Genomic DNA, 19,175 nt, shown 5'->3' on the forward strand with positions numbered 1-19,175 from the left:
TGTGTTGGTGCTGCTCAGACGCACGTGTGATTGTAGAGCTAGTGATGGAGAAGCTGTTTAACAACCAAATTAACAAGTAATCATCGAATAATTCAGGCCTTATCATTTTAACGGCCACCATGATCCACTCAATTATCAGAATTGTCAGTGAATGAGAGTGTCGGTGTAAAATACGCGCGTGCACGTCGCATGTGGGTAACGCATGTGCTGTGCTGCAGGCGATGGTGGAGACGGTGAACAACTTGCTGCAGGCACACGCCCAGGCGGCATGGAAACGCCTGTCACCCGGGGAGCAGCAGCGCGCTGCCACCATGCTGCTGGACACTGTGGAGCAAGGAGCCTTCGTGCTGGCTGACAACCTGCTGAAGACTGACGTGGTGCAGGAGAACACCGAGAACATCCGTGAGCACCGCAGGGCCTGGGGACGCTCCGCTGGGTTCTCTCTCTCTCTCTCTCTCTCTCTCTCACACACACACACACACGTTTGTAATTACATCATTATGGGGACTCTCCATTCATTTATATGGGGAAAACTCTAATCCCAACATGGTGACCTTAACCCCCCACCCAGCACTAACCTTAACAATAAGTAACCAAACAAAATATGAGACTCTTGCCATTTTTAGTTTTTTGATTGCGTTTACAGATCTTTGTGGGAATCTGAAAAATGGCCCACACAAGGTAAAAATAACGGATTTTTATTACATTGTGGGACACACACACTCACACAGAGGCAAACACTCACACGCACTTACACACTTGAATGCTGTCCTACATTTTGTCTTGCACACACACTCGAATCTAGTTGTCTAAAATCACGAAAACTCAAGAATGATAACAACTGAAAAGTTTTAATGTTGCCGTTTTTTTTTCTTCAAATTTTTCTTCTAAATAGATGAGATCATTAAAAAGGGCTTCTGCTTGTCGAAGACTCATAAATTACAATGCTTCTCACATTTGTTTTTTTTTTGTTTTAGTTCTTAAGTTTTTCTATATATATTTTTTTAAAGCAGATCAAGTTATTAGCAAGTAGAAGTTTCTTTATTAAATGCTGTTATTTTATGCGATCAGTTCCCAGCTAGTGACACACACACACATGCGTGTTGCAGATTCACAGACATGCACACGTTAAGCTGCAGTGTTCTTGTGTAGAAACAGTGGCTCTCATACAGTGTGCCCGGCTGCTCTAAACTGATCCAGTTCACGCACACAGGGTCCATCTGAACTCTCCACACCTGTAACACGGTAGATCACTGTATGCTGTCTTCATCCATTTAATACTGTTATTTAGATTATTACATGGCATAACAATAATTGCAGATGTTGCAAGTAAGGGATGAGATTAGATGGCAATGGCAAAGTCTCATTTAATTAAATGTAGTTCCCTGCTCTTCTAATGACCGCTGAAATGTTCATTAACCATCTTATAATGATTGCTTTGGGCACTTAGGAAAATCAATTTGGACAAACTGCATTTTTGTCACCCTTATTATCAGGGTTTAGTAATAGCTGATCTTGAGACAGAGCTTGGATTGCCCACACTGGGACTAGAACAGGTTTGAACTGGCAAGCGTGCGTGTCCCTTTTTTGTGGGAATTTCCGCTGCATTAGCAACCACGCATAAGCATGGATTTAGGCTTAGTTTGTGGGGTCGTGCTGCATGCTGCGGTATCAGAACACCTCCCCTCCAGCAGTATCTGCATTAACCTGCTTCCCGTTTTAAGTCCATATCTCGGTATTGTCCACATGGATCCCAGGGGGTCCGCCCATTCGAGGGCAGGCCTGGGGATCATACTGGACCTTGCACAGCAGGCTGGCTGGCGTAAATCTGGGCTCGGGCATTATCGATCGGCTGCACACAGGCACAGCATGGACGGCGTCTGAGCCACGGTGGGCTTTATCGGAGCGGTTCAGGCGGCGAGCTGCGCTGGTCCCCTGTCTATCTACAGGGCTATAAGCCTCCCTCAGGGCAACACCCAGGTCATTACACCCTGTCACCCCGCAGACTAGAGCACTGACAGAGAGTGAATTTAAATTGCAACATGGCATGGAAATGTACCTTTCCCATAATGCAATGCTGCCATTTGTTTCAAACACCAGAAATGGCTGAAGTACATTGAAGGATACACAGGCATGTTTGTAAGATTAGCTGTGGTTGTGGTGGTGCCATAGATAGATAGATGGATGGATGGATGGATGGATGGATGGATGGATGGATGGATGGATGGATGGATAGATGATTGGTTGATTGATGCCCCCATCTCAATTACATAGACAGATGAGACCCCCCCCAATTTAGCATATTCTGTGCCCCCTCATTGTAGATGCATAGTACTCCACATAGTGGGCTTTACTGATTTCATTAATATTTCCTTTAAGTTTATTATACAGTGGATTTGGATAAAAGTCTGGCCAGTTCCGCATGTGACATGGCTAACTGTGAATGATGAAGTTAAACGGTGATATTGGGAGAAGCACATTCCACTCAGAAGCCACCGGTTGCAGCGCGTTGCCGAGAGACCTTACGAGCGCCTGCAGGAATGCAAGAGCTATCAGGCGTCTTCCCCTGCCAGTGGAAGGGATTTTTTTTTCGTCTTTTGACTTAGGCTGCCATGGCAACTTTAATGTAGGTCCGTTCTGCTGGAACTATGCACCCTGGCGTGGGGAATTTATAAAATGGAATTTATTGTATCTGGCACTGAATTTACCCTGGCATTAGGGATTTAAGGCTGCTACACGTACGTCTAGATAGAAAAATAGCACTCCGTGGAAAATCGGCCAGCAGACTTCCCTTTTTTTTCCCGTCTTGCCATGACGGTGAGCTTCACAGAGCCTCTTCCAGGTTAATCACTCAGCCCTGGTGTATCCACCGCCATGTTCACTTTGTTTTCTCCATCTGCTTTGAGGCACCGCAGGCTGAGTTTATCATGTTGGCCCCCCAGTGGCACGCCGCCCTTTTCTGCTGTGGCTTCCTGAAATAGCTGCCCCTTTCCCGCTATCTCTGGCGGGCCTTGAAGAGGCAGGCCTGGCTTTCTGTGGTCCAAACCCAAAAAATGGGAATTTTTGCCTCCTACCCTGGAAAGATGTCCATATATTGCCAGGCTTTCAAACATTCAAACATCTTCTTGGTACGAAGGACTCCATTATTGTGGGAATCTCGCCAATGGAGGATGATTGCACGGATGAAATGAAGCTACAGTATGTTGATCTGTGTTGAAAATGGGGTCCGGAGATGCGCTTGTTGCCTCACAAACACATTCTGCTCGCTTTATCTCCATATTTGTGCCTCGAATTCTTGCCCCACAGCTCACCTTGTGAACAGATTTATTCCTTGTTATTTGAAGAGGCCCATAATCTTCCTGCGGGCAGTGCAACATCTTGTGCGCATCCGCGACACATAAAGCCCATCTTAAGCTTTTCAGTGGCTCCGGCGAGGGGATAAGGGACACATCCGTGACTCAGATGCCTCGGGATCGAGGATATGGATTGTTGATCACCCTAGAAGATTCCTGTGGAGCTGCTTTATTTTCTTGTTTGTTCGACAAACTTACAAGGCTGAAAATACACTCAGTATAAAAAGACCGATAAATGCAGCCTGTACCAAGGCTTAGATTCAGTTATGCTCCAATAAGCAAGAATCGCTTCTTTTGTGTCTGTCATGGGTTTGAGCGAACAACACGAGCGCCTGACACTCTCCTAGTTTGTTTGACCTTGTTGCACACCTGCTTACTTGAAAGGACATGTGCGAATCCCGCTACTCCTTGATGCTGAGGAAGGGGAAGCTGAAACTGGCCTAATTGGTAGGCCGAGAACAGCCGTAGGCCCGCACTGCTGCCCCTGATTGCCAGAGAGCGGCTCGTGGCCTCTGAACGTGGGCCTGCACTAATATACTCTAATGGTGTTATCATCCGTGCCCAATCCTTTAATGGCCTCAGTTCTTTCGGAACTTCATCCTCAGATGCTTTAGTTCAGCCCTTAAATATCAATCTGGGTCCCACCATCCAGGGCAGCAGAAGCCGGGACTTGGAGCTCAGGCTTGGGACCCCAGAACCTGTTGGCCATGTGCGTATGGCTGGCATCCTCAGCGCATCAGGCCTCCGTTTGCCTTTAGAGCCTGTTTCGTTTACAGGAGACGGTTCACTTTATACACGTATTAGACGTGCTTTCTGACTGCAGTGTCGCGTTTGGATCAACATGTACGGCAGAATGCAGGTTCAGGACGCCGGGTCTTCTGGTATTTACTTAATTTACTGCATTCGGTGCCTGTAACTCCATTTTTATTGAAGAATCTGCTTATTGAATTATGTGGGCTTTTAGTAAATCATCCTTGGGTGGGGGGAGGGATTCAGGAAATAAAAATGGACGAGAAAGGAGCTTGTGATCCAAGGCAGGCACACTAGTTTAATTGATTTCAGGTTTCACCAAATTGTTGGCCATTTGAAGCTTTTATTGGACTACTAAATGGCACTAGCACAGTCTGCATAGTTCGATTTCAGAATGACACTGCCTACGGTCCCAGAGCCGTTTGCCGTGGGCCTCCATGAAGTCGTCATTTCCAGATGAGGATCCCACACGTCGTTATGGAAACGTGTGATGTATGGAAATACCCACCCCTGACAAAGAAGCTGAAGCTAAGTGTGCTTTCACGTCCTCAGAGCTGGAAGTGGCTAGACTGAGCACGGACGGGAACCTGCAGGACCTGAAGTTTCCCCAGGTCGGGGGGCATGGAAACTCCATCCAGCTGTCCGGGAACACGCTGAAACAGCACGGGAGAAACGGTAGCTTCTCTGCTCAGTGTGTCTTTCGGGGGGCTTCCGTCGCCGCCCCCACCCAGGATCATACCTCGTGGACTTTGTAAAATGCACATACTGAATTCTTAGGATTAGACCACATAGACACAAAAGTGGAGATCAGAGCACCGTTGAGGTTAATGGCCAATTGTGACACTCTGCGTGATGTAGGATTCAAACCCACAACCTTCTGGATATGGACACATAGCCTCACCCCACTGAGCCACATAGCACCACGTATATTGTGTGCTGCACGTACATGAAGTGATGTTGAGCAGTCTGCTGTAGAGGACTAAAAGTGGGGTATATAGATTGTTGGGTATTTTTTATACCAAATATGTAAATTATTTTTGTGACCTGCATTTTCCAGACTGTATATGCATTTTGCGGTGGCAGTCTGGCTCATTGGGTGAATCTGACCTCTCATTTCCAGGGTTATGGGTTTAATTCTGACTGGCATTATGGACAAAGAAAATGGCTGACAGGTGTATATAGATTATCAATCTATCCATCTATTTTCCACGTACAGGTTCTCAGGGAGGAAAGCTTAGAGCTGATCCCATTCAGCACAGAGCACGAGGAAGGGGTGCATGCAATGCCAGTCTATTACACTGTGCATATCCATATGTATACATTAATGCAGATGTCTTTGTACTTCTCCTTACACGCTCTAAACATGGCATGTCCCACCTGCAGGAGAGATCAGGATGGCCTTTGTCCTCTACAAACACCTCGGTGCCTACTTGTCTACGGAGAATGCCAGCATGAAGCTGGGCAGTGAGGCCATGGCCACCAACTACACTGTCATCGTCAATTCCCCGGTCATCACGGCCACCATCAGCAAGGAGAGCAGTAAGGTGTACCTATCGGAGCCCGTCGTCTTCACCATCCGCCACCTGCAGGTAGGTGCATGTTGTTAGGTATGACCCACTGAGATCAGTTTACATTGTTAGGTGTGATCCACTAAAATCCAATTATGTTGTTAGGTATGACCCACTGGGATCCATTTATCTTAGGTATGAACCACTTAGATTTGTTTATGTTGCTGTGTATGACCCACTGAGATCCGTTTATGCTTCTAGGTATGGTCGAATTAGATCCTTTATGTTGTTAGGTACGGCATGGTGATTCAGTGGTTAGCACTGTTGCCTCACACCTCTGGGTCCCGGGTTCGAGTCTCCGCCTGGGTCACGTGTGTGGAGTTTGCATGTTCTCCCCATGTCGTCGTGGGGTTTCCTCTGGGTACTCCGGTTTCCCCCCACAGTCCAAAAACATGCTGAGGCTAATTGGACTTGCTAAATTACACTGGTGTGTGAGTGTGCCCTGCGATGGGCTGGCCCCTCATCCTGGGTTGTTCCCTTCCGTGATAGGCTCTGGACCACCCGCGACCCAGTAGGATAAGCGGTTTGGAAAATGGATGGATGGATGTTGTTAGGTATGACCCACTGAGATCCATATAAGCTGTTGGTGCCAGAGGGATGTATTTCAAATTTGTTCAATTGGACTGCCCTTTTAACCTCTCAGAGGTAACCTCTCTCAGAGATGTGTCACATGACCAGAAGAAATGGCTTGTGTAATATGAATGACAGTGAGACATGTGGGAGCGTTTCTCGGATGAGTGAATCACTTCCGTCTACTAATAATCTATCACTAATTTCTACATTTAGTTTATGCCACAGCAGATCATCTTCTGACTTTTCAGGACACTAGTCTAGTTTCCTAAGCACTATGCTGCTTACTTCTGCTGTTCCGCTACCCGTATGGTCTTGTAGTTGAGACGAGGTCCTAGTTCCTTGGGATTTAAGATATTTTTTTCTCCCAAAGTGAATGAATTAGCCAATAAATCTTAATCGTCGCACAAATTCAGTGGAGCACAATTCCGGTACTCATCTTTGTAATCGGTGGTGCGACTCACGCCTTTATCTGGGCACTAAATCTTGTCAAGTTGGTCTTGCAGGAATAAGAAGTCAGTCATCAATGAAAAGGTAACTTTTAAATCCTGGAGGGCTGGGAATTCTCTCTCTTACTTTGTCTTCCCTCACCTTTTTTATGCACCCCCTCCCCCCCCCGTTCTGAAATGACCCAGTGCCAGCATTAAGACCTTGGCACCACGCCAGCTAAAATACCAACGTGGTTACGGTGGAGTGGCCATCATCACCGAATACCTCCACGTCGGCAGAAATGCAGCCGCTGGAACAGTCACTCTGGTATAATGACAAGACAGAGGGCCAGAATAACCCTAAAATATGATCATGGGACAATCGAATTCAAATTACCACAGTAGGGAATCTAAAAAGAATTATTTCATTTTCTGGAGGTTCATTACTGCGTCAAAATTTACTAGGTGGGATGTCAGCAGCGTGTGGTGTGCCGGTAACCATGGATACAAAAACAATTATAACAAAACAAAAAAAGATTATACCAGAGTTATTGTTATCTAATGAAATATTGATTGGACCCGGTCTCCATTTGCTCACCAGATCCACTCTCTTTACAGCAATCAGAGGAGAACTTCAACCCAAACTGTTCCTTCTGGAGCTACTCGAAGCGCTCCATGACGGGGTTTTGGTCGACGCAGGACTGCCGTCTGCTGGGCACGAACCGCACTCACACCACGTGCTCCTGCACCCACCTGACCAACTTTGCGGTGCTGATGGCCCATGTGGACGTCAAGGTGGGCTCTCCTCCCCTGCCACTGGCCTCGCTAGTCTCTGCACGGGCAGTCTGTACTCCCGTATCACTCTGTGCCATCATGTGTGGTCGCCCGTTAGTTCTGCGCTACGTAACAAGTAAAACGCTGATCAAAGGTACACGTACGCACAGATATGCTGCTGTTATGGAGGCCAGAGAAAGGCAAATGAATTTCACAAACCTATACGCATCACCGGGTTACTCTGGCTCTCATTCAGGACAGCCATTGAGAATCAGACGGATGAGATGGATGAGAATTCCACAGCCAAAGATGATGGAGTGTCTATTGTTTCAGTATTTCCTGCTTTGACTCACGTTGATACTGTCGTATCAGTAGTTTGTTAACAGTGGGCAATGCAGCATATTCAAAATATTTGTTATAAGCTTTACCGATTGTAATATTCAGAGGAAATCATTTAAATTCGACTTGTTATTATAATAATTTTGTTTGTTGTTGTCTTATTCTTTTCGTTTGTTCTGGCCTCTCATTAGGATTCAGATTCAGACTCTGAGTGCAAAAATATCCAAATTATGGCCTTGATTTTTTCTCCATTCAAGGTCAAACACTGCGTAGTTATTTTAACTTTATTTTATGAGCAATTTAAAAGTCACATTCCCTGTGTGTTAAGAAAAAGGTTCCACTAACAATACCGCACGCTGTTAGTGGATGATGCCGTTAAACAGTACAATTTACATATTTTATTTTGCATGTAAGTACTTCCATTTATCTTTTTTCCCTCTACCTCGGAGGCATCTGCGCGTTCCTCGCTGCCAATCTGTTTACTGCCAGCAGTTTCAGGGGAAAGCGTGTGACGGCGGTCCAAGAAAGGGGGGCCTTGTCACGCAGGAGAGTGTGTCACGTTGGAGAACCCCCCCCCAGGCCCCCTGACAGTCGGTTAGGTTACCCTGTCATAGGAAACACGGGCCACTGGTCACGCTCGTCCCAGTATCTATCAGTATCAGTCCTACTCAGGCTCTTTCCGAATGTGCCGGCCCGTTCCCCAAAGTGCCCCAGGATTTTGGCCGTCATTTATCGCCGACTGGCCTGGGCAAACAGCAGGGAGACGCAGGACTCGCCGCGGGTGAGAAGGCGGCTCTCAGCGCCACCCGCCACGCTCAGAGAAACGACACGCCCGGTTTTTTTCCTACCAGACAAAAACCTCAAAGCCCTATTCCACATGTGTAAGTCAACATTACATCACACACCTGCAGTGTCTTAATATTTTTGCTACCCTTACATGTTGACGTGGTCTATTCATATTTTGGTGATATTTGTGTTTATTACAAACAACTGAGGTTGTTAATATATTGTTTATATTCTTACTCCCAATATGGGACCAGATTTTACTATTAAATTCAACAATACACGTTATTTGTCTTGCTTGTTGAGACTACTTTAAAATGTGGTTTTTGTTTTAATTAAAGTAAAAATATTTAATTTCAATTAGATCTAACAAGATTCATGTTTTACCTGGAACAAAAGTTGTCAGACATTACATTCTTACCCTGGCATTATAATTCTTTATATAAAAAAAATATTACTATCTCACTGAAAATTCTAGGTAGAAGTGTCTGCCAACATAAAATTAGTTGTAGAAAACCACCCTGAAAATGAGAATATGCAGTTTCTGGCAGCATAAAACTACCCGTAAAAAAAACTACCCCCATTTAACATATAGGACAGTTATCTTGATAACAATAATCCATATACAAATATCCATTCAAAACTATAGGTAGGATATTTAGGCAAAGTGGCAAAAACCACAGGAAATTTCTGCTATGGTAGCAAATTCTGTCAAGGCAGCAAAAAAATAGCACAACACCGGTTCTTTGTCAACCCCTTTTCGTTCCACTGGCATGCCTGGCACTCGTATCCTCCGGGTTGCAGGGACGTACGCAGGCACCGGATGCGGCAGCAGCGATGTCATTTGCCAGACTGGCTGGGAGTCGCCCTTTATTCCCATACATCCTCCTACTGGAATCCACCATACAGCCTTGGTTTAATGTCTTTTTGGGGAAAAAAATGCCTTTGCCAGCCCTCGACTGAGCTGTAATACTTTTCCAAATGATTATTTTAATTAACTACTGGCCCTCAAGTAAGCACAGTTTAGTGCCCTGGAGTACGGGATTTAACCTGAGTCAGCCTAGGAAGACGTTCATCTGCCCACCAGGTGAGATTATAAGTCACTTTGGATGAAACCCTTTGCCTTCCTGCATCTCACAGTAGGACATATAAATATATAAATGCTTTAGCCTGCAGCATTCCTACTCGTTCTGTCTCTGATAGCACATCCACTGCCGTGTGCTGCTCTTCTGGTTTGGTACGGGTCAGCGCCTTCTCCTTGGAGTAGGGTCTCAGCTAGGTCAAGTAAATGTAGGCGGTCCGGCCTGCTCCTGTGACTTCCCTAGTAAACCGGCGGGTGCCGGAGCTGCAGCTCATTACGGCCGTGTGTTTCCCTTGTCGGATTAACATGAGTCCTGTGCCCGGACTCAGGAATCAGAGCACAGCACGTCCTGCCCCTTGCTGAGCAGTGGGGGCAGTATCGAGCGGGCTGGGAATGGCCCTGATCAATGTGCTTCTCGGAATGGCAGGGGGCAGTTCACTGTCCGATATGTCAGCGTCGCACGGAGGAAGATGCATCGCCTGACATCGACATAATTCCTCATACAATCATGCCCTAGCATAAGTTGACACCCCATTCACATGTTCATTAATTACATATGCCTAAAATTCACCCACCCAATCATACTCTATAACTCCAGTGTAGAGTCACTGTGAGGTTGTACTCCTTCCATGGCAGCATAGGGATCAGGGCATGGGACACCCTGGATGAGATACAAATTTGAGAATTGAATCCACAACCGTAAGGTGTGAGTATATAGATCCAACCTGCTGCTGCTCACCATCGCGCTGCCACTTTAAGGATAACACTCAGACCCGTCATTGGTCACTATCATGGAAACACCCCCCCCTTACACCACAACATGTCCGAACCCCTTACTCAGCTGTCAGGTTAGAAACATAGCGGATGTAGCCCTGCATACATCACCGGCAATCCATTCATTCAGGTACTGAAGGCAGCACCCCCCTGCACACACATCACTGTCTATGGACCACACATGGCATAGTCCAGTGTTTCCCAATCCAGTCCTTGGGGATCCCCCAGACAGTCCATGTTTTTGCTTCCTTCCAGCTCCCTGCCAGACAGTCCTCCTAATAGGGAGCTGGGAGGGAGCAACAACGTGGACTGTCTGGGGGTCCCCGAGAATCGGGTTGGGAAACATTGACCAAGTCCACCCATGATAGGTCGGCATTGTCCCCTCAGGCTGCGTTCAGACGGTTTCATCTCCCCAACCAATCAAATGACTGCAGGTTGCCGAGCGAGGTTAGATTCTGCATGACGATGTGTGGATAGAGGCCATCCATCCATAATGCATTATATGTGCGTTAAGAGAAAAATTGGGACGGGGGAAGAAGGCGAGCGCTGATGGAGAGTGATGGGGAATGGGCTCTGCCTTTATTATCTGGGCCTTAAGACACTGAGAGGGAATCGGGGACTGAACTAGGCCTGCAGCTGTGGGGGGAGTGCGGGGGGGGGGCGCATTAAGACATGCTGCCCTTTGGTGCTGTGCCAGGATCCCCCCCCCAGGCAGGAAGTACTTCAGAGAGGGCACAGCAGGGCTGTGGGTGAGGGGGAGGGCTGCTTAGAGGAAAATCCCTGAAGGGATGGAGGTTTCCGGGGGTGTGTTGGGGGGCCACGGAGGTGATACGCCAGGGAAGGCCAGGGAAACGTGCCATGGATGCACATCCCACCCCACCCTGGGCCTTGACACCAGAGCCCTTTGAAGTGGGACCCGGAGTCGGGGCGGCAGAATGCCGCTTAAGTAAACAGGAAGCCTCACAATACCAGTAAGGAGCAGCCTCGGTTTACATATTTGGGGGGTCTTTGTGAGCCTAATGACCAACAAACACCCTCTGTGTAGATTGGGGTGCGGGATATTCAGAACATTGCATTGTCTCCTCCAGTGTGACTTAGAGCAGTGTCTCTCAACCCCGGTCGTCTGGCTCCAACAGACAGAAACATGGACTATCTGTGGGTCCCCGAGGCCCGGATTTGGAAACACTGCCTGTGATGATGTATGTCTGATATTGGAAAGGTGAGCTGGACCCCAGATCAAAATTCAGGGTCATGGAAAAATAAAAACGCACAGCGTGAGGCTTGTGTCTCCTTTAGTAAATCCGCATGAAATGCTTACGTGCAGCTTGTTTGGGAATCCGTTTCTGTTTGTCAGACGCTTAGCATGGCGATGTGCAGTTTTGTCTGACGCTGAGGGAGATCAACTGTTGGATTCTGTACGCAGTCCAGCCAGTCAGACCACACTGTCTCTGCCTGAATGACCCAAATGGAACCTAACTCTAAAAGTACATAATGCGAAATCCATTCATCAATCCATCCATCATTCATAATTGCTCATCTAGACAGCGTCGGAGGGGTAGAGGAGGGGCTGGAGCCTTTTCCCAGAAGCACGGGGCACAGGGCAGGGGACATCTTGGATGGGGTGTCAGTCTATACACGCAAACACGCACGTGTTACGATAAGAGATGATAAGACCTTATTGATCCCGGGGGGAAAAGCGCGTGCATTCATCAGCAGGGTGTGTGAAGCCAACACAAGCAAACAAAATGCAAACAAATTAGTAAAGTACACAGTACAAACAGAATATCCTGAAAACAATATTGAGGAAATGAATATGAATAAATACATTAATGAACGGAGTATGTGCAGATAAAAAGTGTGTATAATACTCTGGTTATATTTCTGACACGTTCTGTTGTGTTTGTGCACACCATATGTCCCCTGTTTCTGCTGGGACAGCCATTAGTCTGCAGTCAGGTGCGTTATTTTTGATGGGAGCTTCCTGGTAGAATTCTCCTGGGAAATCACGTCCATTGGAGGATGCCCCGGGCGTTCGGGCTCAGTAAGGAAACCATGTCGGCAACACCCAGGGTGTGCGCTGTACATGCTGACGGTGCGTGGCGTCCCGCACGTCGGGTAGTTATCGGTCACGTGCAGCTCATCTGAGGTCCATTTGCTGCATCCGGCTGGCCGTGAACATCAGCATGATCATTAGGGATTGAGCAGTGGGATTGTATTGTTTCCTGAAGATCTTTCCCTGTATTGCAATCCCAGTGAAAACTATGCATCTTTAATATTTATGGCCGCTACCACAGTCACAGAACACAGTGGACAAAAAAGAAAAGGAATAAAAATAAAACCGCCCATAACATTGGCCTGACTCTGAGGATTCCTGTAAGTGCTGTTTTTCATTCTGCATACATCTCCAAACATCCCTTATAGGGAGATTTGGCTCGGCCCAATTGCGGGACTCTAACAGCAGAGCTGTGTCTCTCAGGCCACAATTCCCTGCGGCGCGTAATAAAACGTTATCAAAATAAAACAAAAAGCAAGATGCTGACGGTCCCTCAGCGCTGTCGTGGGCACACAGAAGGACGCGTCATTCTCCTCTGTAAGGGACCGTGGCTCATTGCCTCCCCGCGCCACTCAGCGTCCATAATGAGAGCCCGAGTGCCTCCGTGCTTGCCGCTCCCGCTGTGAACTTTGCGAGCACACCGCGGGTTTTAATTATTTTTATTTGTCAGCTTCAATGGAGCCCGGTGTTCTGTTCATTAGGGTCCGCAGTAAATCCACTTTAACTGGACCGCCAGAGAGGCCTCCTCGCGACCGCTGGTCTCTGTGATCATGGTGATATCCATCACCCATTTGGCCCCTGCGGTGGCTGGAGTGGGCCGTCGGTGATTCATTCCCATCTTAAGGTCCAACCTAGGAACCATTGCTGATGGACTGGACTAGAGGGGTGTACATAACTGATTATGTGTGCGTTTTGTTTAGTTTTTGTGATTTGAGATGCTCCACTTCATGACTACATCGTGTATGGACTGTGGGGCGTAGATGCTGGAGTATGTGTGTGTTTTGTTGGGATGCTTCACCATTCTTGAGAGCAGAAACATGTCAGGACTTATGCACTCCATTTCCCATAATGCCCTGGCCCCGGTGCCCTATATCTCCACAGACCGCTGACCCCATCCACGACCTGCTGCTGGACGTCATCACCTGGGTGGGCATTCTGCTGTCCCTGGTCTGCCTGCTGCTCTGCATCTTCACCTTCTGCTTCTTCCGTGGCCTACAAAGTGACCGCAACACCATCCACAAGAACCTGTGCCTCAGCCTTTTCGTCGCCGAATCCCTCTTCTTGGTGGGGATAAACCGTGCGGACCAGCCGGTGAGGCTCCGCCCTCCCCCTAAGTTGCCCCGCCCACTTTTGTTGTTGTTTTTACATTTACATTAATTTATTTACCATGCACTTTGGTACAAAATCGAGGCAGATAGTACATCACAACCATGCAGTTGTCAAGGACCTAGCTAAGTATAAGTGCAACTAGACTGAGCTTCCAATGAATGGCCACAAGCGTAAGTAGCTATTCAGCCCCTTTCACACAGCAAGAGCTAAAGAAGGCTGCTGTTCAAATCCAAAGACAAAGTGTAGCACTAAGAGCATTCGGGGAACACAAGAAACCAGCTAAGGGATTATCGAGCAAAGCTAGTCGAGGTTCCCCTGGAACAAATGGGTTTTGAAGAACCATCTTCACATCTGTACTGTACACAGTACCAGTCAAAAGTTTGGACATGCCAAGAGACCTGGAAAGGAGAGTGATAGAGTCACATCACAGGACCTGACTTCCTGACCTAAACACAGTAGAAATAGTTTTGGGGCCGTTTGTCCTGCGAGTGCAGGAAAAGCAACCAATGAGAGCTTAGCATATATGTGGAAACTTCTTCAGGACAGCTGGAAAAGCATCTCAAGAAGCCACCTCATAAAACTGGCATGGAGGAGAAAGTAAGGTCAGCCAGTCCCTGCAGCCACTGGAGTTAGGGGCCTTGCCCAAGGGCCCAATGATGGGATCACGCCAACCGAGGGATTTGATCTGGCAGCCTAATGAGTCCCAGCCCACAGATTTTTTTTTTGTTTAATACTTGGTCTGTGAATAATCCGTATGAGTTATTTTATACTTTTGGTGTCTTTATAAATAGAAAATAGTACAAATAAATCTTTATATGGGTCGGCGCATCCAGACTTTTGGCTGGTACTGTATGTGTGTTTACCTACCCATGTATATGCATATGTATGTATACTGGAAGCCATTACACAACATGATTATTCCTCTCTGCATTTGTGTCCTCTTTCTGGGGGTATTACATATGCAAAACACTTAAAGGCTGCAAGCAACATAAGTACAATAGATGGGGATCCTCTTACTGGCAGGCGAGGTCGCACAGAGCGAAACAGATGAAATGGCAGAGGATTATTCTAAGTGGGTAATATGTAATCCATTGCATTTTCATAATGTACTCTAGTGTTTCCTCCATTGTTGGGCTACATATGCAGCATAAAATATTAATATTGGAAAATGGAAAATTTTGTCTGCCTTGCTGCCAGCAGTTTTGACCTGGTGAGCCTCTCACCTTTGCTTGCTCGCTTGAAATTCGTTTCCTTTATATTGCCGGACTTCTGGATCCTTCTGTGTAATTCCCATCCATGCAGTGCATTCAGGGCAAACGAAAAAGTATTCAATCTGCCTCGCAAATTCTTTTGCTGCCCGGAGACGCTTTGTCGTGCTTGACCAGAGGATGGGGAACCATGATTGTGCTTGATTTGCTGGGGCCTTAAGTTCTTCTTCTCGAGAGAAGTTTTAATCTTCCCAATGGATACTGCAACACGATCTCGAGGTGTCACTGTAAAACCCTGTTCCCAGCGCGAACAGCATGTAGCGTGTTTGTGGAGAGCTTCGACCTCTGCCACCCTGTCACAACATGCAAACAGATCCCTGGTAGTTTTGTAGCTGTGGACCTTTCAGGGTCGAATCACAGATCAAGGTAGATATGACTCGCTCTGAGATTTGGGAAAAAACGAGCTACTCAAACCTTTTTTTTTACCGCTCTTCGTCCACCGAGAGGTGTTCTGGAGCTGGAGTCCTGGCTGCAGAAGGTCTCGTTGGGCGGAGCTGATTATTTTCCGAGATCGGATACCGCTGCTGGTTGCCGTAACCTCTGGCCATTCCTTATTTCCTTTGTTAGTGTGGAAATGGCATAGATGCAAGAGCCGTGGAGACCCGGTGATTTTGCACTGGAAACTGAGCAGATTTCCGGGCAGGGAGGCAGGCCTGGCTCTCCCCAGCTGGTCTTTGTCACGCCGGCATCACCGCATCACCGTCAGACCATCAAAGCGTGCGCTCTTGCCGATCCGGCCTGGAGATGTCTGCGCCGGTTTACATAACGACATGTGGGCCATCCAGCCAAATCTTGGCTCCAGGTGTTGCCTGTCAGCGCATAATGGATATTGCCATGCCCCGTGACTGTAACACCCCCCGACCCATCGTTACAAATCACCTTCAGCTATCCGTAGCGCAATTAAACAGCCCATTTCGCCAAAATGTCTGGAAAGCAAATCAAAACAAATGAGGTCAATACAAGAGAGATTATCCTGACCGGAAAAAAAACTGGCTGATTCCCTGAGGTAAAAAAATATATATATCGGTAACTGCAGGTCTGTTCCCTTTTCGTTTTTAAAAAATATTTCATCAGATCCAAATATTAGTCCTTCCAATAACTTTAGGATTTATCTGTTTTTTTAACAGCACTGAGGTTCAATGGGTAACTCTGTTGTTCCATACTGTACCTCCTTCCTCACTCCACCCTTGCCGTGTGCATCTGAAGCATGTAGGTTTTCTTGGGCTTCTCCCTGCAGTATGAAGATATTAGCAGTTAGGCTAATTGGCATCTGCTGATACTCTTATTCTAGGTGTGTGAGTGTGTGTATGTGCCCTGTGATGAACTGGCATCCTGTCCAGGTGTACCCCAGCCTTGTGTAAAGCCTTGTGTGTGTACAATCCATGTGACCCCAATCAGAATTAGGTTGGTGGTTGGATGTTGGGTAGATGTTTCGGTCACGAAAGGGTAGACTGTACACTCACACGCTGGTTTTTCGTTATATATGATGTACAAGTGACTGCCAGCCGTGATCTCAGCTCCTGTGGGCTGTCACTGTTTGGGGAATCTCCTCTCCTGGTGCTGCAGGCTTGGTGTGCATCCTGCTGGTGTGCAGCCTGCTGGTGTGCAGCCTGCTGTTGTGCAGCTGTACCTCATCGCTTGCGTCTTCCCCTGCTCTCCAGCTTGAAGCCCGGTGGTCAAGCTGCCAGCGCTACCATCTTCGACCTTGCCGGCCCTCTCTAATTCAGAGCCAGGTGCTCCAGCTGCAGCGAGACTCTCCCTCAGGCTACTCTGCCTTGCTCGCTGCCACGCTGCTGCTCAGGGAGTGTAGGCTGCGTTCGGCTTCTCCCGGGGCAGGCATCCAGACCCGAAGGCTCTGGCCCTGGACTCGCATCACCTGAGCCCCAAGTGCCAAGCTGGAATTGTCATGAGAGCACAGTGTAGAAACTCTGAATTTGATTAGTCATGGCTGCCTTGCCTTCCCTCTAACATTCTCTTTGTAGACTGCTTATTTATGCCTCTGTTCACATACTCCTCAGAAGACTTTTTCCATTAGATAATGTCTCAGAAGAAGTAAAAAGGACTCCATACTTTTCTAGCCTGTACTCTCTCACACACACACTGATACATGCTTCTTACTCACAAAGGCTGCATCACTGTCCATGTTGCAAACAGCTAAAATAAAGTTAGACAGTTTGCTTATCCATTTAGCTATCAGCCATTGTTACCGGTATAATGCCCCATTTACAGCCATGGCAGAGACCACAGCACAATTTTTGTTTCACTCATTTCTCAGTCTATGGGTGTGTGCCTGTGAATAATATGTACCTTTTTTAAATGAAGCCTGAAGATTCATGAGAAACTATTGCATAAGTTAACAATCATCATTGGAAAATTGCTTTCGTCCTTTACCTGGCTGGTTTTCGGTCATTCTCAGTGTCTCCAGCTTCAGCTTATTCTTCTGTACTGCTGTCTTAGAAATGTTGAACCTGGTAGCAGCCTGCTGCTCAGCGTAGCCGTCTGCCAGCAGAACCAGGATTAAGCCAGGATTTAAAAATTCAGATTTGTTTAAAAATACAGAGTGATCTCTTAATCTTCCGTGGCTGTGTTAGTTTGTGGGAAATGAAGCTGGAAATGATGAGATGATTGTGTTTCTCGTAGGGTGCTTGGTTCAAAAACTGGGTGGAATGATGGGGATGGTGCTGATGGATTCTGCCCCCCCCTTCCCCTTCAGATCGCCTGTGCCGTCTTTGCCGCCCTGCTGCATTTCTTCTTCCTGGCGGCCTTCACCTGGATGCTGCTGGAGGGCGTTCAGCTCTACATCATGCTGGTGGAGGTGTTCGAGAGCGAGCACTCTCGCCGCAAGTACTTCTACCTGGTGGGCTACGGTGTGCCCGCCATCATTGTGGCTGCGTCCGCCGCCGTCGACTACCGGAGCTACGGCACAGACAGAGTGTGAGTAAACCGTGTCCCCTTGACGTTCTGAGCTTAATGGGTCGCCACTCGTGTTCTATTACCTACTGCTATGAAGGATACAGTCAGCTGGGTCTGAAATACAATGGAGTTACACGAGTAAAGTCTCTTGCAAGGTTAAAATCACACGTATTGTCTTATCTCAAGTAATGTTCTGCATGTCATGTTTCATGTAGGGTTCTTTCATGCTTCAGAGAGGTCGTGGCATGTCCAGAAATCATTATAGGACCATTTTTGTTTTCAGTGACAGTTTGATTGATTCCCTGGCTGCACCTACAGATGGCCTACCCCTTTCCGTCTTCCACGTTACTATGAGGATCATTAGCCAGTAGGATCACCCCTCAGAGGGGTATTTCCTGAGGGGGTGGGGGGGGTGTCGGGGTGCTGTTGGATAAATGAACCTTGGCTCTGTACAGTCATTTGTAACACATATACATCATAAACTTGTTTATGTTAACTGTAACTCATTAAATACCGAAGGTCCACGAGACTGAATTGAAAAGGGGGGATATATTTGTGAGGTGTCAAATACATAAATGGATGACATTCATCATGAAAAGATACATGTAAAGATTAAAACCCGTCATTGCAGCTTACCTTGAGCTGTGTCCATACATGTATGCTATGATAAGCCTGGCTGTGTAGGTTAAAGGAGACCTGCTTTAGGGGATTGAAAGTACAACTTTGTTTTAAAACCTTTATAAGCTTCTGACTTTTGGTACCAGGTTACCTGGCTGAAAAGACAAGATGTCCCTTGTTTCACATATTTATGATGTAAAACTTTAAGTATTCAAATTAGCGATTGAACCGTGAGCATGTATGAGACAGGATCCCTGTATAAACACAGCTTTGTGTCTCAAGAAAAGACAGGGAAGTGGAAGAAAGATGGTGGATTTGCAGAACAGGGACTCCAGCTGTAAAGGCAGCCCTGCAAGCACGGGTGCTAATCCGCGCTGTCAGCCTGGAATATCGAGAAGCAGCTGTTTAGCTGTTTCCTGTGTGTCTCTCCCCCCCCCAAAAAAAGAAAGAACATACGTTACGTGGCACATGTGGAGGCATGCGACTCACAGCCGGGCCTTTCATCTTGCACTCCGTCAGTGTGGCACTCTGTTGGCATGGCCGCGGGGGTTGGGGGGGGGGGGGGGTGAGGCAA

At 47.2% G+C, this 19,175-nt stretch overlaps 1 protein-coding gene across 23 annotated transcripts in view; it reads left to right on the forward strand.

Moving 5' to 3' along the window:
• The window catches only part of LOC125704608 (adhesion G protein-coupled receptor L3-like), a 178,290-nt gene that overhangs the window by 137,124 nt on the left and 21,991 nt on the right, over positions 1–19,175 (forward strand). For all 23 annotated transcript variants that reach the window (XM_048970399.1, XM_048970420.1, XM_048970415.1 and 20 more), the window contains 6 exons: positions 219–402; positions 4,656–4,778; positions 5,487–5,692; positions 7,288–7,464; positions 13,575–13,784; positions 17,784–18,004. In XM_048970399.1, the coding sequence (XP_048826356.1) occupies positions 219–402; positions 4,656–4,778; positions 5,487–5,692; positions 7,288–7,464; positions 13,575–13,784; positions 17,784–18,004 (1,121 nt within the window). The remainder of the gene's footprint in view (positions 1–218; positions 403–4,655; positions 4,779–5,486; positions 5,693–7,287; positions 7,465–13,574; positions 13,785–17,783; positions 18,005–19,175) is intronic.

The sequence above is a fragment of the Brienomyrus brachyistius genome, chromosome 12 (assembly GCF_023856365.1).
Source record: "Brienomyrus brachyistius isolate T26 chromosome 12, BBRACH_0.4, whole genome shotgun sequence".
Classification (NCBI taxonomy): Eukaryota; Metazoa; Chordata; class Actinopteri; order Osteoglossiformes; family Mormyridae; genus Brienomyrus; species Brienomyrus brachyistius.